Genomic DNA, 15178 nt, shown 5'->3' on the forward strand with positions numbered 1-15178 from the left:
TTCCAAGCCACGAGGTCCTGATGAAGAGGTGGGACCTGGGGCATGTTTAATTGGTGAGCATTGCTATACTGGTTTCCTAGTTTAGGTGTAACAAGTGTGCTTCTTTGAAGCTTTGGTTCAGAGCTGGGGAAGTGTAGTTGCAATGCCATATCTATTCAGGAAGATGGGTTAAAGATACTGCATTTGTGGATGCACAGTTTCAGCAGCTATCTTAGCTTTGAAATTCATAGTCTTTCTTGAGGGTCTTAAACTGAATGAAGGGCAGTGTAGCTATTTCAGGTCTTAGGCCTCAGTGGTTACTCAGCAAATAACCTGCTAATATGCGCTGTTTGTTGAAAAAGAATCTTTGAGATCCACTATAGAGAACTAGATTGCAAGTATAGAATTTGTGCATCTTTTCCAGCATAGATCATCAGTTTCTTTGTTTCTGAAGGAAATGCACAAAATGTCATGACTGAATATGATGTAAAAATTTCACTTTCCGTTTTAATATGTTTGATTTTTCAGTCAAACTTTAATGGATAACTCAGAGAGCATATCTCAGTTGTTTTTTTTTTTTTTGATAAAAGAGATCATATTTTCAGTTATTATGTTCTGCTTAAATGTAACTGCCCTGCAGTTATATTGAAAAGCCTTCAGTGTGGCAAATGAAAAAAGGCTGACTGCAAAAAAAGCAGATTAAATTTCAGGAGCTTAATTTTTGGCTTATGCTGTTGTAAATTACTTGGTCTATGCTGGCAAAGTTGTTTCCTAGAGTTTGTGGTTTAATTTGCTGGCCTTTATATCCAGGTATTTTTGGATAAATCTCTGTAAAAGAGTGGTTACTCTGCTCAAAATGAATGTGTGAGTAGGTGGTGGCTGTTGTCACCCTTTTTCCCCCAGTGTCTGAAGTGTTTCTTCATCCTATGTATTTCTTTTTCTCTTCTATTGAAGATGAAGAGCCTGAAGCATGAGAATTTAAATGTTTATATGATACAAGTGCAAACTAAACTAGGTTTCCTACCAGTTATGTGGGTTATTTAGTTTGTGTAAAGCTGAATATCTATTTTGATAGCAATTATTCATATTTACATATGTATAGCTTTCCTGTTCACATCAATAATTGCTGTGGGGAAAAAAATCTGTTTTTTGCATAAATTATTGTTATCTTTACCATTTCAGCACTGCAGGTTGAATGGAGGTTGAAGCCTGTGTTGAATATTGCAGTGAGATAATGTATACCGAGTTGTTTTAGTTAATTGGTACTAGAACACTTGGAATACTAACTGAATTCCAGAAGTTACTTGGAATGAAAACATTTTACCTGTACATAGAGTACAGAAAGAAATAGATTAGATTACATTAAGCAAATCACCAGTTTCATATGCAAATGGTAATTCTTGCCACTTTGGCTCAATTAACCTATGCCAGTCATCAAACTTTCTCTTCCTCCACTGATTTAGGCACTTGGAATTGATGAATTCATGAAGTTCTTCTAGTATCATTTCCTTGGTTCAGTTGTGGGCTGGCTAGCATGAAGTATTGCTGTCTACTGTGATTTAAAAAATATAGGCAATGGATTCATTTTTAGACTATTTTCTCAAGTAAAATGTTTGCTTGTGTTTCCATTTTGTAGTCCTTGTTCTTACTCAAAAATAAGATGCAATGCAAGACACTTAAAACCTCCTTTGTGATGCTAGTTCTGCTTCAAAAGTGCTGCTGATACAATATATATTTTTTTCTATATGTGGAGTTCAGCATTGTCCTAGCTTGGTGAATGTCTGTATATAAATACTTCAGAATTGAATTCAACTTCTACAATGCTCCAAGTGCTTTATCTTGAAGTCTTTTATCTTGCTTCTGCCAGCTCTGATGCTGGCTGTTCCCCTTTGTGGGTAAGGTACTTAAGGATTCCATCCATAGAGGCTAAAGCACTTTATGGAGGGAACAGATAGCCATCTCATCATTTTAAGGAGAATGAAACCCAAAGGATGGAGAGTAAACGACTTGCCTGAGGTTTGGCAGTAGACTGTAGCTAAAGGTGAGGAGAGAACTCAGCTTTTCTGAGTTTGTGAGCTGCTGGCTAGATCAGATGCACTGCTGTTGTAGTCACTGGTGATTTAGCTATGACTCATTTCTGTTAAGAAGACAAGAACCTCCATGATAGTTAACATAAAATCTGAAATTTTAAACACTCTTACACAGTGGTTGGATATTAAATTGTACTGCAGTAACTCTAAATTAGTGCCGTAGCCGTATAAAAGTCGGTTTTGGTACTTGAATTACATGCAGAGATGGTCTGCCTTTGGAAGTAAAGTTTGAGCATCTTGTATTAATAGAGTGACAAGCAACAATAATCCAAGGCTGTTCTTTTTGCTGTAAAACTGAACTGAATGAGAATGAAATCATAGCTATCATAGGCCACCTGGAGTTACCATTGACAAAGCCGAACTCTTATCAGATCTGTTTAATCTCATTTTGCAACAATTAGCAGCAATCATGTCAAGCGTTAAAGAATTTAACTCAGATGAGTCATATCCGTTTTCTGTTGGGGATGCAATAGTGCAGTTACTTGTGAGGCTGGGCAGTCTGTGCTGCCTTAGAGGCAGATGGTAGTGGTGTGAGCAGTCATATTTTCTGTATTAATTTGCAAATTAGTAGTTGCTTCTCAGGAATTTTGAGTGTGATTTTTCCAGTAACTTAAATACCAAGTTACTACTTGTGCACGTGTGTGGTTATTTTGGTAGAAAACGAGTGTGGGAGGTTTTGTCCTCCTTAATAAGAATAATTTGTGTATCACCTTGTCTCCCCTTTCTTTATTGGTACTTTCACTGTTACTCTGACTGTCTTGAAAGGTGAGGAATAGTTCTGTTATCTGTGTTCTAGGAAGCTAAAGCAAAAAGTCATAGCTCAAATTGTGGAATTATTTCAAGCTTGGTCTGTGCAAAAGGGAGATGAGCTTAAGCTAAATAAAGCAGGCTGGATGGATCTGTGTCTGTCTGAACTTTTATCCTAGACTTGTGTAATTGCTGTCCTTGGGAACCGGTGAGAGATGAAGTTTACCAAACGACAGCCGTTCTGCACTTTCTTGTACTTGGCAACAATACTGTAATCTTGTAACTTGTATGTCTGCAACTGTCTTTCTGCTGGAGATAAACTCCTCGTCCTTGTTACCTTCTAACAGGGTCGTTTAAATTTTTATAAGTGTTTGAGGCTTTTGTGTTACAGGGCAAGATTACCCATATCTGTACCGTGGAGTGCTTTGCAAAGCAGGACATTGATTCCAGCTTTGTCTTTTGTGAATTGTTGCAGTAGAAGAAAATTATCGTGCCGTGTGCCGTGTTAGTGACATATGTCTAGCTTGATGGAGGGTAGCTTTTTTAAATTTCTGAATACTCCAAACTATAGTCTCGTCTTTAAATTTAAAACTTTATTTTCTGTTGAAGTTGATACACTTTTTTGCCATGTTTTTGGTGGAGCCCAGGGGATCTTTCAAACTAGGTTTAATCAGGTGTGTTTTGTTTACACTGTACTTCACCTGTGTTGACTGAAATAAATTGATTTGTATGGTTTAGTGCTGTGTGTGGGTTTTTTCCTGCTAAATTGCAAGGAAGGCTGTGTGCAAATGTTGTACTTGTGACTTACAGATCACTAAGGTCTGACCAAGCCCTGTGAAGGTTGTCCTACCTGCTTTCAAATCATGTTTGACTTGAGAAGCCTTAGTAGTAGTGCTCAGCTTAACTGTAATTCTACAGCTTGCTTTGTTGAAAGAAAGTGGTGGTAGTTTCTTTTTTTGGTTTTGTTTTGTTTTGTTTTTTAAAGGAGGGGCTGGAAATGGATAAGGTATATGAAGTATGGAAGCAGATACTGATATGTCTTTATGTTTTTTCAATCATTTCTTTGAAATAGAACATAAATAGACCTTGTAAGGTGCAGATGAGTGGGAAAAGACATAATATTTTGAATTTAAACAGCCAATACTTAGGACATTGCAAATAGGCAGTAAATAATAAGAAATTCATGTGCTAGCAATGATAAATTCATTGTTGTGCTCATAGGGAAGGAACATGCATTGCTACCCAGAAATCTGTGAGCAAGGAAACAATTGATAAACTAGTGCTTGTACAGGTATATTTTGGGAAATATGGGTCAGTGCAGTCACTAGACCAATTTTAAAATCAAATGAATAGACAGAGATACAAAACAACTAAATGCTGCAGGGTATGCTTATTTTTTAATCTATTAGGGTGTGTAACAGAGGTTAGAGCTGTTGTGAATGAATTACTGAAAGTATCATAGGAGTTATAAATAAACTTGTCAGCAGTTACAAGGAAAGAAAGAAAGGAAAAACTGTAAGTGGTGTTTGCTGTAAAACTGTGATGTGCTATGTCTTTACCACATGCATCATCACATTTGAAAAACTGAATTTGGGTCTTGGTGGAAGACACAGACAAGGGAAAAACCAGATTATCAGAATCGTTCATGGAATTGTTTCCCTGCAGATGGAGACTGACTAGATAGGATTTCAGAAGAAAAAGAAAAGGAAAGGTGGTATAATCTAAAATCAGGAATGGAAAGGAAAGATTTATTAAGGAGTAATGACTAATTTTTAATTTTGGACTTTGTAACTCTTATCTGTAAGCAGCTTTAGACAAAGCTAAAAGAAGCACTTTTCCATACAAGGACATAGTTAAACAGTCTTCAAAAGGACTAACATTCCTGAGGGATGGGTTTGCGAAGACCTGTTACATATTGTGTACACGTGAAATGACTTGGAAAATCTTCAGACTGTTGAATATCCAGATGTTTTAGAATGTACCATGTAGTTCTGCAGTTGTTTTTTCTTTTCCTTTTTGCCAAGATTTGTGCACTTTTTAAGAGATAGTGGTGGTTTTTGTCAGAAAACATGGCATATGAAATTCCAAATCCTTCAGGCAGTTAGTTTTGTCAAAGCCTTTCTGTTCATGAGAAAACATTGGACACAGCAGTGAAAATGCTACAAGGTAGAGATTTTTGTTGAGAGGGTGGTGAGAACCAGGAGTGGTGGGCATATTTTTTGATTATTATGAAATTTGGAGTCTAAAATTCTCAAGTGCTGTATTATTTATGAAAAATAGGGGTTTTTTTTAGAATGGAAATATTTCCATGACTAAATAAAGACATTTAACAAATGTGTTTGTTTACATCTCTTAGAAAAATTTTACTTCCAAATTTTCGGAGGCTTGGGAAGTTTCCCATTTTTTACAGGCATTCCAGATGCTGTTCATCATAATCTTGAAGTGCTTGTATTTATTTTTCAGTCTATACTTGCTGCTCCTGAATCTTCTCAGTTTAAACCATTTTTGGTATCACTGGATTGGGAAACATTAACTCTCATCACTTGAAAATAATGTTATAAGAAATATTTGTGCATCTTTGTATCAGAAACACTTCCAGAGTCTTTTCAGTGGCTTAATGGATGTGGCTCTGGCCTTCTTGAGAAGGGTCTACAGTCTATCTTAGACATTTAGCTCCTCTTGGTGCAGGCCACATTTCCACTAGAACCTATGTAAAAATGATCAAGCTTCTCAACAAGGAAGTTGACAGAATTAGCTAAAAAGAGGAAGAGCTTTCAGATGGCATGAAGACATCCTAAGGAAAATTCCTTCCAGAGAATGTGTGCTGTTTATTAAGAGAAATTTTCAAGTAATCTACATCAGGTGGCGTTGCTAAGAAGATGAAGAAATGGAATGATGCCCTTTGGAAGGACAACTTTTGTTCAGATGAGTAAACAAGTTAAAATGTGTAAAAAGGTATGGAAGCCTGAGTAAGACAGTTTCCAAAAGAGTTGGAGTAATACTTGCTGAAGACTACTATTTTTTTCTTTCATGACTTCTGACTTTATTTGATGTCGGCAGCATTGTAGTGGGAGATTATATTGCTATTACATTAGAGCAAATGGGTTAAAAATATAAGTGAAGAGCCCATCATTTAGAGTCATGGGTAAAATCTGGCAGCAGGGAGGAGTTGAAGTGGCTTTTTTGTGGAAGGAAATTACACTCTTCTGATGAGCCTGTCCTTAAGGGTAATCCATTTATGACAGTATATTGAAATGTCAAAAAGCTTTTGATGACATACTTTACCAAATACTCTTAAAGGAACAAAATATCTGGAGATGACATCCTTATAACCCTTAAGTGGACTCTTAAAGGGAAGGAACAGAAGATAAGTTTTACGATGAAGCAAGGTTGCCTGTAGAAAAACAGGCTGTTAAAAGGATTGTTCCGTACTTTCTTTTTTTTTGAATTGGGCTTTTCAGAAGTTTCACGGCTGATCTGAAAATTTCTTTCTGGTGCAGGCTTGTCAAGACTTTAGAGAATAGGCAGTAAAGAATTGCAGAAGGTTTTATGGTACCAGGGAAATGAGCAGCTGAAGGACAGCTGAAGGTCAGTGATAGTGGATGCAAAGTATCATACATGAAGAAAAGCAGCTCTAATTTTTCACATAATACTGAGCACTAAATTAGTTGTTGATATTCAGCTTCTAGATAGCTCAACATTTTACTGTAAATGTGTGTGGATTGTTTAAAAAAGCTCAGTCTTTACTTGCACCATTCTTACCATCTCTGCCACATTGCCTGCTGGCTTCTGGCAGAGAAGAAATACTGAGTTAAACAGAGTTTTGATCTTTTCCCTCCAGATGCTGCAAAGAAACCCAGACTTATCTTTTGAAGCTTGGAGGTGAATCTGCCTAGACATTTTTGTCTCAGTGAGCTGAGCAAAGAAACCAAATATATAACTGTGTTATAAGTGAAAATAGTTAGATTTTAGGAAAAAAAAACCTGGAAGACTTCTTAGATGGAGAAAACTTGAGGTCATTAAGTCAGAAATTAACAGAACAGGAAAGACAGAAATAAAAAAGAACTTTTGATCAGCTTTTTCTCCTGCCTGTCCTGTCCTTCAGGTGGATTGTTGTTTCTTTCCTTGGTTTTAATGTTCTCTGCAACTTTTGAGCCTAACAAATTCTACATTTCACACAGACTTTTGGAAAACTTTCCACCACCCATGAGACCTAGCTGTTCGGTTTTCATTGGACTCTCCTTTCTTATCTGAACTTTTCTCTTGGCACACCTGTGTTCTTACAAGTTCTTTCTTCTTGGGTAGGCTCAGTCACTTCTCCAGAGAATAAATAATCACTTTTTCATCTTGCATCTCAAAGACACATAACCTGAAAACATAAACCAAAATAATCCCACAAATGCCATCACATTCTCTCTCTCTCTCTCTCTCTCTCTCTCTCTCTCTATCTCTTTCTCTTACCTATCTCTTTATCTATCTAAGGGTTTGCTTGCTTAAGATCCTGTCCAGGCCAAAGGAGTGTTTGGTCTTTTTCGAAAAAAATTGCAATGATGAAGACCTTCTGAACAAAACTTCTCAATGTAGAAGTACTGGTTTGCTACAGGTTGCCTTGTTTTCATTGACTGCTTCTGCTGTTGTGTCTGTGGATTGCTTAAATAGCATTTGGTACAGATCCTAACTCTAGCCCTGTAATGTAGTCCAGCCTTCAGCTGAGCTTCAGTAGTTACCCCGTTGTGATCTGAGTATTTTTTCTGATGCAAAGTACAGAGTTGAGGTAGTCTTTAGTATTTGGTGTTATTTGTACTAGGGAGCCTGTTTCACTAAGATTGATACAGATGCAGTGAGTCTGATCATATTGAGGTTATTTTTGAATAAATGGCTCTTTGTTTGCTTGTCATCTTTTATTCCTGCCTGATCCTGAGTTCCTCCCACATGCATTAAGCTGAGAATGGTTTTTTTGAATTGTTGGGGGTTGGAATCATGTGATAACATTATAATCCTGTTTTGGGCCAGGAGAGAGTGGATTTTTTGAAACTCAAGCTTTCTTCTGTTTTCTTTTTCTTTATCAGAAAGCCTTTCTATATTGTTTCAGTTGTCTTCAGATCATTGACACAGTAATTTAGGCTTTGATGTGTAGTTTGATGTGTTAATTCCTACACAACCCTTTATTGTTTGTCATCTCTATATTTCTGTCTCATTTCTTTTCTAACAGCTGTTATAAGTTTCTTCTTGTTACCAGTTTGTTGCCAGCTTCTGCTGTTTTATTTTGATAATTGCCTTAAGCTTATCTCTCATCAGTTTTTGATTACAGAAGCAAGAGGTTCTTTTCCGTTCACATCTTTGAAGCATAGTGCAGACAAAAAGGCCAGAGTTTCACTTGGAGGATCTTGGTCTTGAATACTGTTGTTGCAACAAGAAAAGTAACTTGTTTTTCTCTCCTCCTTACTTGGTTGGTTCTACTTGGTGAAGTACTACATTTGATTTAGTGAGAATGATCTGAGCCAGTTAGCTACAAAAGTTGGCAGGAATCAATTTGCACAAGTGTTACTAAGGAGCACCTCGATGTATCGGGACAGGGTGCAAGTTTTGTAATGCTCCTGTGTGACAGCAGATCACTGCCAATCAGTTAAACATTTGAGGGGGTTCTCCAGGACATTTGTATTTGTAGATTATGAACTTTCTTGTGATTTGCGGTTTAAATTTATACAGGGACATCTTATATTTGCTCTTGCACATTGTCAGCCTTTACCTTAAGTAGTTCTTCTCTCTTACCTTAACTAGAAAGAAATCAACAATTATTAATGATTTAAAATGAGGAAAGATTGCTTTTACATTATTAGCTAGTTTGTTGTTTTTTGGGGTTTTTTTGGTTAATGAATAGACTCTTAGAGACCTAAATTGAGTCACATACTTGATTTAGACTCTGTCAGTATGGCAATAGATGCCTAATGTTATGAGGTAGACTATGTATATGTTTTTTTATTTCTTTTCTGTGTTGTTCCTTAAGGAACTCTTTTTCCTGTGATGTTATATATGGGATTCTTAAACAAGTGGATGTTGCATCCATGTCTGTATGGAGGATTAAAATTTGCCTACCCCCTGGAACAATATGTGACTGTCAAGCAGGACTAAGTAGGTATTCAGTTGCATCCTTGCAGATGTTATGATGTCTGGTGCCTCCTTTATATAGGACCTAGTGATTGTGTGGGTAGAAAGTGAGATCATCTAACTGATCCAGGAATCAGCTGATCCTACACACTCACCCCAGCCCTCGAAGCAAACAGAGAAACAGAGTTGTCTCACTGGATATTGACCACACTAGATCTGATACAAATGTGGAAGAAGGTCAGAACCACCCCCAACAGTAAATGCTGTTTATTGAGTTTATCTGGAGTGAAATCATACTTTTTTGCTTATAAGTCTAGGTGTAGGAGTTCACTTTGAAATTCAAGACCAGCTCAACTCAGTTTAGCTATTCAAAGGACCATGAGCTCTTAATACCAGCATGACGGCAAAATGATAGTGTTGTATCCAAAGGTAACTTGGTGCTTTTTGGGCAAGTATTAAGTGCTAATTATTTCTATCTCAACTTTGTGTTATGCAGCATCTGGAAAGGGACCACCCACCAGGCAGCTGGGTTTGTGTTGTATCTTCTGGGAATTTGTGCTCAGAAACTCCCTTTTGGGTAGGTTGCAGGACAGGCGCTCATCTGTACTTCATTGATGGCAGGACAGGCACTGATCTGTACTTCGTTGATGGTGGATCTCTGCTTCCATTGCATAAAAATGAGACTGCTCAAGACAGGGTTACTTCTTGAGACAGTAAGATAAGATTCCTAAGTCATAGTGCATTTCACTAGATAAGAACTAGCCTGTTCACTTGTTTTTGTCTTGGTGCTCTTAAGCCTTCTTTGTGCATAAGTTCAAGCCTCTAGCCTCTACAAATGCTTTTCCTCTAGTATATGCCATACTTAACTTGCCTGTGCCGCCTCAGACACCCTAACAAAGTTGGTTCTTTTTTGGCTTTTTTTTTTTTTTTTTTTTTTTTTTTTTTGTTAGCCTCTCCCAGCAGACTGGCTTGGCTGGACTGGTTTCCTGGGAGGTTGGCCATTCACCTGTGTTTGGGTATTCTCACTTCAGTGGCTCCCATCAATTGTTTCCGGTCTTGGAACCATGTGAGACACTCTTGTGAGGAAATGTCTGGTTCCAGTGCTGTTGACAAGTCAGTGGCGCTGTGGTTTGCACAGTTGAACCAGAAATACCAATCTGTACTGACGTGTTGGGATTGCCAAAGCAGGTTTCCTACCTCATGCAGGCAGTCTCTGGTAAACAGGAAAATATCTATGCCAAGCACAGAGAGTCATAAAGAAGTTGAAGTAGATAAGGATATTCCTTGCTTGTTTCTGAAAGTTTGCCCAATAGTAAGTGTCATCATATCGTCGTTCTAAGGCTGAATGGAGAGCTGCTACTGCAGTATGAAATAAGTTTGATATTTATACTTGCACTGAAATAATTTTTGCCCTCCTTTCTTTTCTTCTATATCTCTGTCAGAATGGTATCTTACTCTTGTAGCCCTCAAGTGGAAAAGAACACAAAATCCTGGTCTCAGAAGTTGCCGTTATCATCTTTCCTTTTCCCCTGATTAATTGTGGGACAGTGAATGTAAGGCAATGGTCATGTGTTTAATACCAATTAATCAGAAGATAATAGCAAACATAAACATTCATTAGTTGTATAGCTGCTTTGTTTGTATTCACTGCTTTTCCTGGCAGCACTGTGGCAAGCAGGTAGTATCAAAAAGTAGGGTGTACGTGTAAGATATCTCAGAGCACTTGTTTAAACATTCTTCTTTGCCCTGTTACATTTAAAACAATGAGTTGGAGATGAACTTTGACCACTGCATTTCATTTATCACTGTCTTGGTGACTAAAGACATGGCTAATAGCCAAGAGCAAAGGGCTCTATATCCACTAATGGACACTTACCCTTTTTTACACCATGTTAATGTGTATACTCTTGAGTTTTTACCATTTCTTAAGACAAGTTAATTAGCAGAGATTTTACATCCAAGGTTGTCAGTCTTTGCACAGAGAGCTTAAAGTGAACTAAGTGGATTTATATTACAGTTAGGAATGATTGGTAAGACAGTTTTAATCTATGCCAAACTTCACAGAGATGTGTACTTTTCTGGTGCTCCTCAGGTAAAAAGGTAAAAAAAACCTACTTAAGTAGATTGCCTCCAATTCCAACTCATTAATCTGGTTTCCCAGGGTAATAAGAAGCCAGTTACTACCACAGTGATATTTTGTTCTCTTGAATGTGTGATAGTGTGTTTTGAGCTATTGTTGGTGTAGATGTTAGTTAGTCTAATAACAGGCTGGATTGTGATTGCACAGTAGTTGGTGTGTCTGCAGCTCAGTGTGTGGTTACTGAGCTAATGTGTACACAGGCAGCTTCATTAGAGGCAGTTTGGCTGCTGTCAGCAAGCAGACAGAGCTTGGGGTGATTTAGGACATGGGCGCTGAACTGGGTTCATGCTGGTTTTGCTGCCTAGGCCAGAGTGAATGAAGCTCCAGTCTCATGTTTGTGATGCACTTGTCTTATCTAATTAGGCATGCCAGCTGTTAAGGAGATGGAAGGAAAGGTTGTGATTAGACTTACTTTATTGTTCATAAATGATCAGGAGACAATAACTTACTGCGAGACCTATTGTAAGACTTTCTAGCTGCAATGTGAAACATGACTAGAAAAGGTAAAGACTGTTCTATACCTGTTTTCTTCAGTATCAGTGATCTGTCACCAGGTCTACTTTCATGAGATAGAATAAATTTTATCCCTTACTTTGGTCTTGGGTACAAAATTAAATTTCACATTCTTGCAGCCAGCAAAAATTGCAGTTCTTGCACTTTTTTGTCTTTTCTTCCTGTTTTATGCAGCGTGCTTCCATACCCACCCTACTCATTAGTCGGCTGGAGCCTGAACAGACTTTCCTTGCTGCAACATGGAAGGTGTGCAAAAGCATTTGAAGTGAATTAATGTCAGTGAATTGACGTTGCTGGTCTTCAGAGTGCTTCCTCCTGAGGTCTTAGGTGTTGAGAGAGCTCTACTCTGATTCCTGTGCTTGATCAGTTTTTTTATTTGGATAGACATCTGATCTCAAAAGTGCATATACCTTTTCTGGCTTGTTGAATTACCTTCTGACAGGTTAGATTTGGGCTTTTCCCCTTGGAAATTGCAATACCAGCCCTGAGGCCTAACCTGAACTTGAGAAATCTGATCTCTTTATTGTGAGTGGCATCTTCATCTTAAAATACATAACTGCTAGAATGAGCAGGAAAACTTCACAAAAGATGGACTTATTCTAAGGAAGACACTGCTTTATCTATCACATGAGATTATCCAGAAGGATTTCACAGAAGTCTTGACATATCTTTTCGTCTTTAGTTACATAAGAAACACAAGTATCACAAAAGAGTTCATGCCTCAGTGTACTTTTTCATGTTTAAAGATGTTTCTTTACTCGTGGTCCTTCCCTCATCTATGTAAGTAACTCAAAGTTTTTGTATGGTTTGGGCATTTTTTAAATTTTAATTTTAATGTTTATTTTATTTTATTATTACTATGATAGGTATGGTACAGCATCCAAGAATGTTTCCAGCAGTGTGGTCCTGTGTCAGACTCTGTTCAATGAATTTGGCCAGCTTGACAGTAATATATATACACACACATAATTTTTTTGAGTTTCTCTTCTTCATGATCTTAGGAACTTGCCATTTTAACATAGGATTTCTCAAGTGTTTTTTGTAATTCAGCTTTGATCAGGCTCCATCTAAAGTAATATTTCTCTTTTAATCTTAGTTTTGCAACTCTAGTGAGAGCACATTATCTTGCAAGATTGCAGAATTAAGTCATGGCATGTTGTGCAAGTTTTCCTCCTGCTTGGCACTAACAGATATGTACTGTAGATTTAGAGTTGCTCAAGATTAGACTACTATGTGAGTAAGAGCAGTTAAAAATATCACTTGTATTATGGCAAGATTTGGAAGAAAATAAACAGACTGCAATCTCACCCGAAATATGCCAGTGGTATTGTCATTCTTGCTTGGCTTTTGTGATGCTTCAGTTTTCTAAAATCAATGAAAGTGAGTATATGTGTAGTCTTAGTAGTGCACTGCCTTTTTTACTTCAATAAAATTTGATGGCATCCATACTGCAAGTATTTATGTGGAATTAGACAGAGGGAGGTGCTTAGAACAAGTAATGAATCTTTTAGAAGACATAGCTTAATATTAGATTTTTAAGTGTGAAAAAATATCTTTTTTTATACCATATTAGTCTCTTTTAATTTTGTTTCTTGAAGAGCCTAGGCTTGTATAGGCAAATGTTTGCTCTTTCCCCAGTGTCTTATCTATCCTTCATTCACATTTTTAATAATTTATAAGCCTGTAGGCCAGTTACAGAAACACATTACTGAAGAGTAGATGTCTCAAAGGTATTCCTTTTCAACAAGTTGGAGAGACACAGCTTCCCCAGTTCAGAGTGTGACCACAAGGCATATCTTTTATTGAATATGTTCATTTCAGTTTTGGTGATCTAAGTAAATAGGTGAGAAGTTGTTGTTAGAGGTAGAATTTCTGATTAGATTAATTAGAGAAACTTGAGGGTACATAGACTTTTTCCCTACAGAGCTCATCTTGCTATCTGTCTTTTCAGTCATGAAAGCTTCCAAAGGAATGGGAAGGCATAGAGAGATACTGGAAACCAGGCTGCTTTTCTTGTTCTACTCTTTAACAGAAGCTTATTTCTCTGGTTTGGGTTTGGTTTTCTGCTTTTTTTTTTTTTTTTCTGAAGCCAAAGAAAAAAAAAAATTAATTGGATGAAAAGACAGAAAGGTGTTTGTAGAAGAGGTGGAGATGAGTCAGTTTTCTTGCTTTGCTCTTTTGATTCCACAAGACTTTTGCCATGGAAATAGGCTGCCTGGTATAACAGGATTCTTATAAAGAGTCAGCAGAAATAGTTAATTGCCTCTTGTTATACTTTGGAATTGGTGCAAATCTTGTCAAGAGAAACACATGGTTTAAGAGAAATTGTGGTCTACATTCCTGGTTCTGTAAGTGTTCGTGTATGTGCTTGCATGCATTATTCACACAGGTAAAATTTGTTATGAACAGAATTCTCTGCAGTTAAGTTTTTACTTATATGGGGTTTCTTTGGCTTTGTATATTCACTCTGTCTTTGCTTCTCTGCATCTGTACCGTGTCTTTTTCTCATTCTCTCATCTTTCTATATGAATCAAAATAGATCTGAATGGTGATTTATATTGGAATGTTACCTTTCAGTTTGTTTTCTTCCAAGTTCTAGTACAGAATCTATACAGTATGTTATAGATTACATGAATATTGCAACTTGCACAAGAGGAAAAATTCATCTAATGTAATATTTTTCTTTTATTTTTCACTAAGGTTATCATTCACCACGTATAGATTTACCAAGCAGATTTTATTCAAGACAGCAATTAAATTATTTTCCTTTTCTTGATTAGTGGTTTATCCATTTTTGCCATTTTAAGGTCTCATTTAAAGAAAAAATAGAGGAGTAATAGTGAAATAGAAAAAAAAATCTAAACCACATCCTGCTGACTATGTTCAAAATTCAAGCATAATAGCTAAAATGGGGAAATCCCACTAGATCTCTTATTTCCTACTTAAAGCCAAGCCTTCTTACCAAAATAAATTGTGTGAAGGAACATGACCTAGATGTATTTGACTGTCAGAAATGTGTGGCATTGACAATATTTTTTTATTTATTTCTGCAGATATTGCTGTGGTAGAGATGAGTGATGCCTTCCGTCAACCTTCCCTGTTCTACCATCTGGGAGTCCGGGAGAGCTTCAGCATGGCTAACAATATTATCCTCTACTGTGACACAAATGCAGAGTCTCTGCAGTCACTGAAGGTAGCTCTGGGTGGAAAAAGGGGTTTGGAGGGCAAGCTACAGCTAGTCTAACACTTGAAATAAGTTCTTTCTGTAAGAAGTACACATGCCACTTGTGGTTCAGAACAGAATAGCAAAAAAATGTTCTGAGGCCTGGCAAAGATGTCTCCAATGCAATGCTGTAAAACTCAGTTTAGTTTTCTAAAGAGAAAGATTTAGATTGCTTGACTGCAGTCAGTTAACTACCTACCTGTTAAATGGCTGTTTATGGAAACAGCCAAATTTGAGATGAGAAACTTAAGTGCAAGACTTTGACATTCAAGGGAATTACTGGTGTTTGTGGTAAACTGTTACAGTAATAACAGTCCTGTGAGAGTGGTAGTGTGTAGGCAGTAAAATAATCCTTAGGCTTTAGCTCCTGTCTAAATT

The 15178-nt window shown here is 37.1% G+C and overlaps 1 protein-coding gene across 1 annotated transcript in view; it reads left to right on the plus strand.

Annotated features, from left to right (window-relative positions):
- MAP3K5 (mitogen-activated protein kinase kinase kinase 5) overlaps nucleotides 1–15178 on the plus strand; it is a 97686-nt gene that overhangs the window by 13178 nt on the left and 69330 nt on the right. The window contains exon 2 of the mRNA XM_038130960.1: nucleotides 14631–14770. Within this exon, the coding sequence (XP_037986888.1) occupies nucleotides 14631–14770 (140 nt within the window). The remainder of the gene's footprint in view (nucleotides 1–14630; nucleotides 14771–15178) is intronic.

Source organism: Motacilla alba, chromosome 3 (genome assembly GCF_015832195.1).
Source record: "Motacilla alba alba isolate MOTALB_02 chromosome 3, Motacilla_alba_V1.0_pri, whole genome shotgun sequence".
Classification (NCBI taxonomy): domain Eukaryota; kingdom Metazoa; phylum Chordata; class Aves; order Passeriformes; family Motacillidae; genus Motacilla; species Motacilla alba.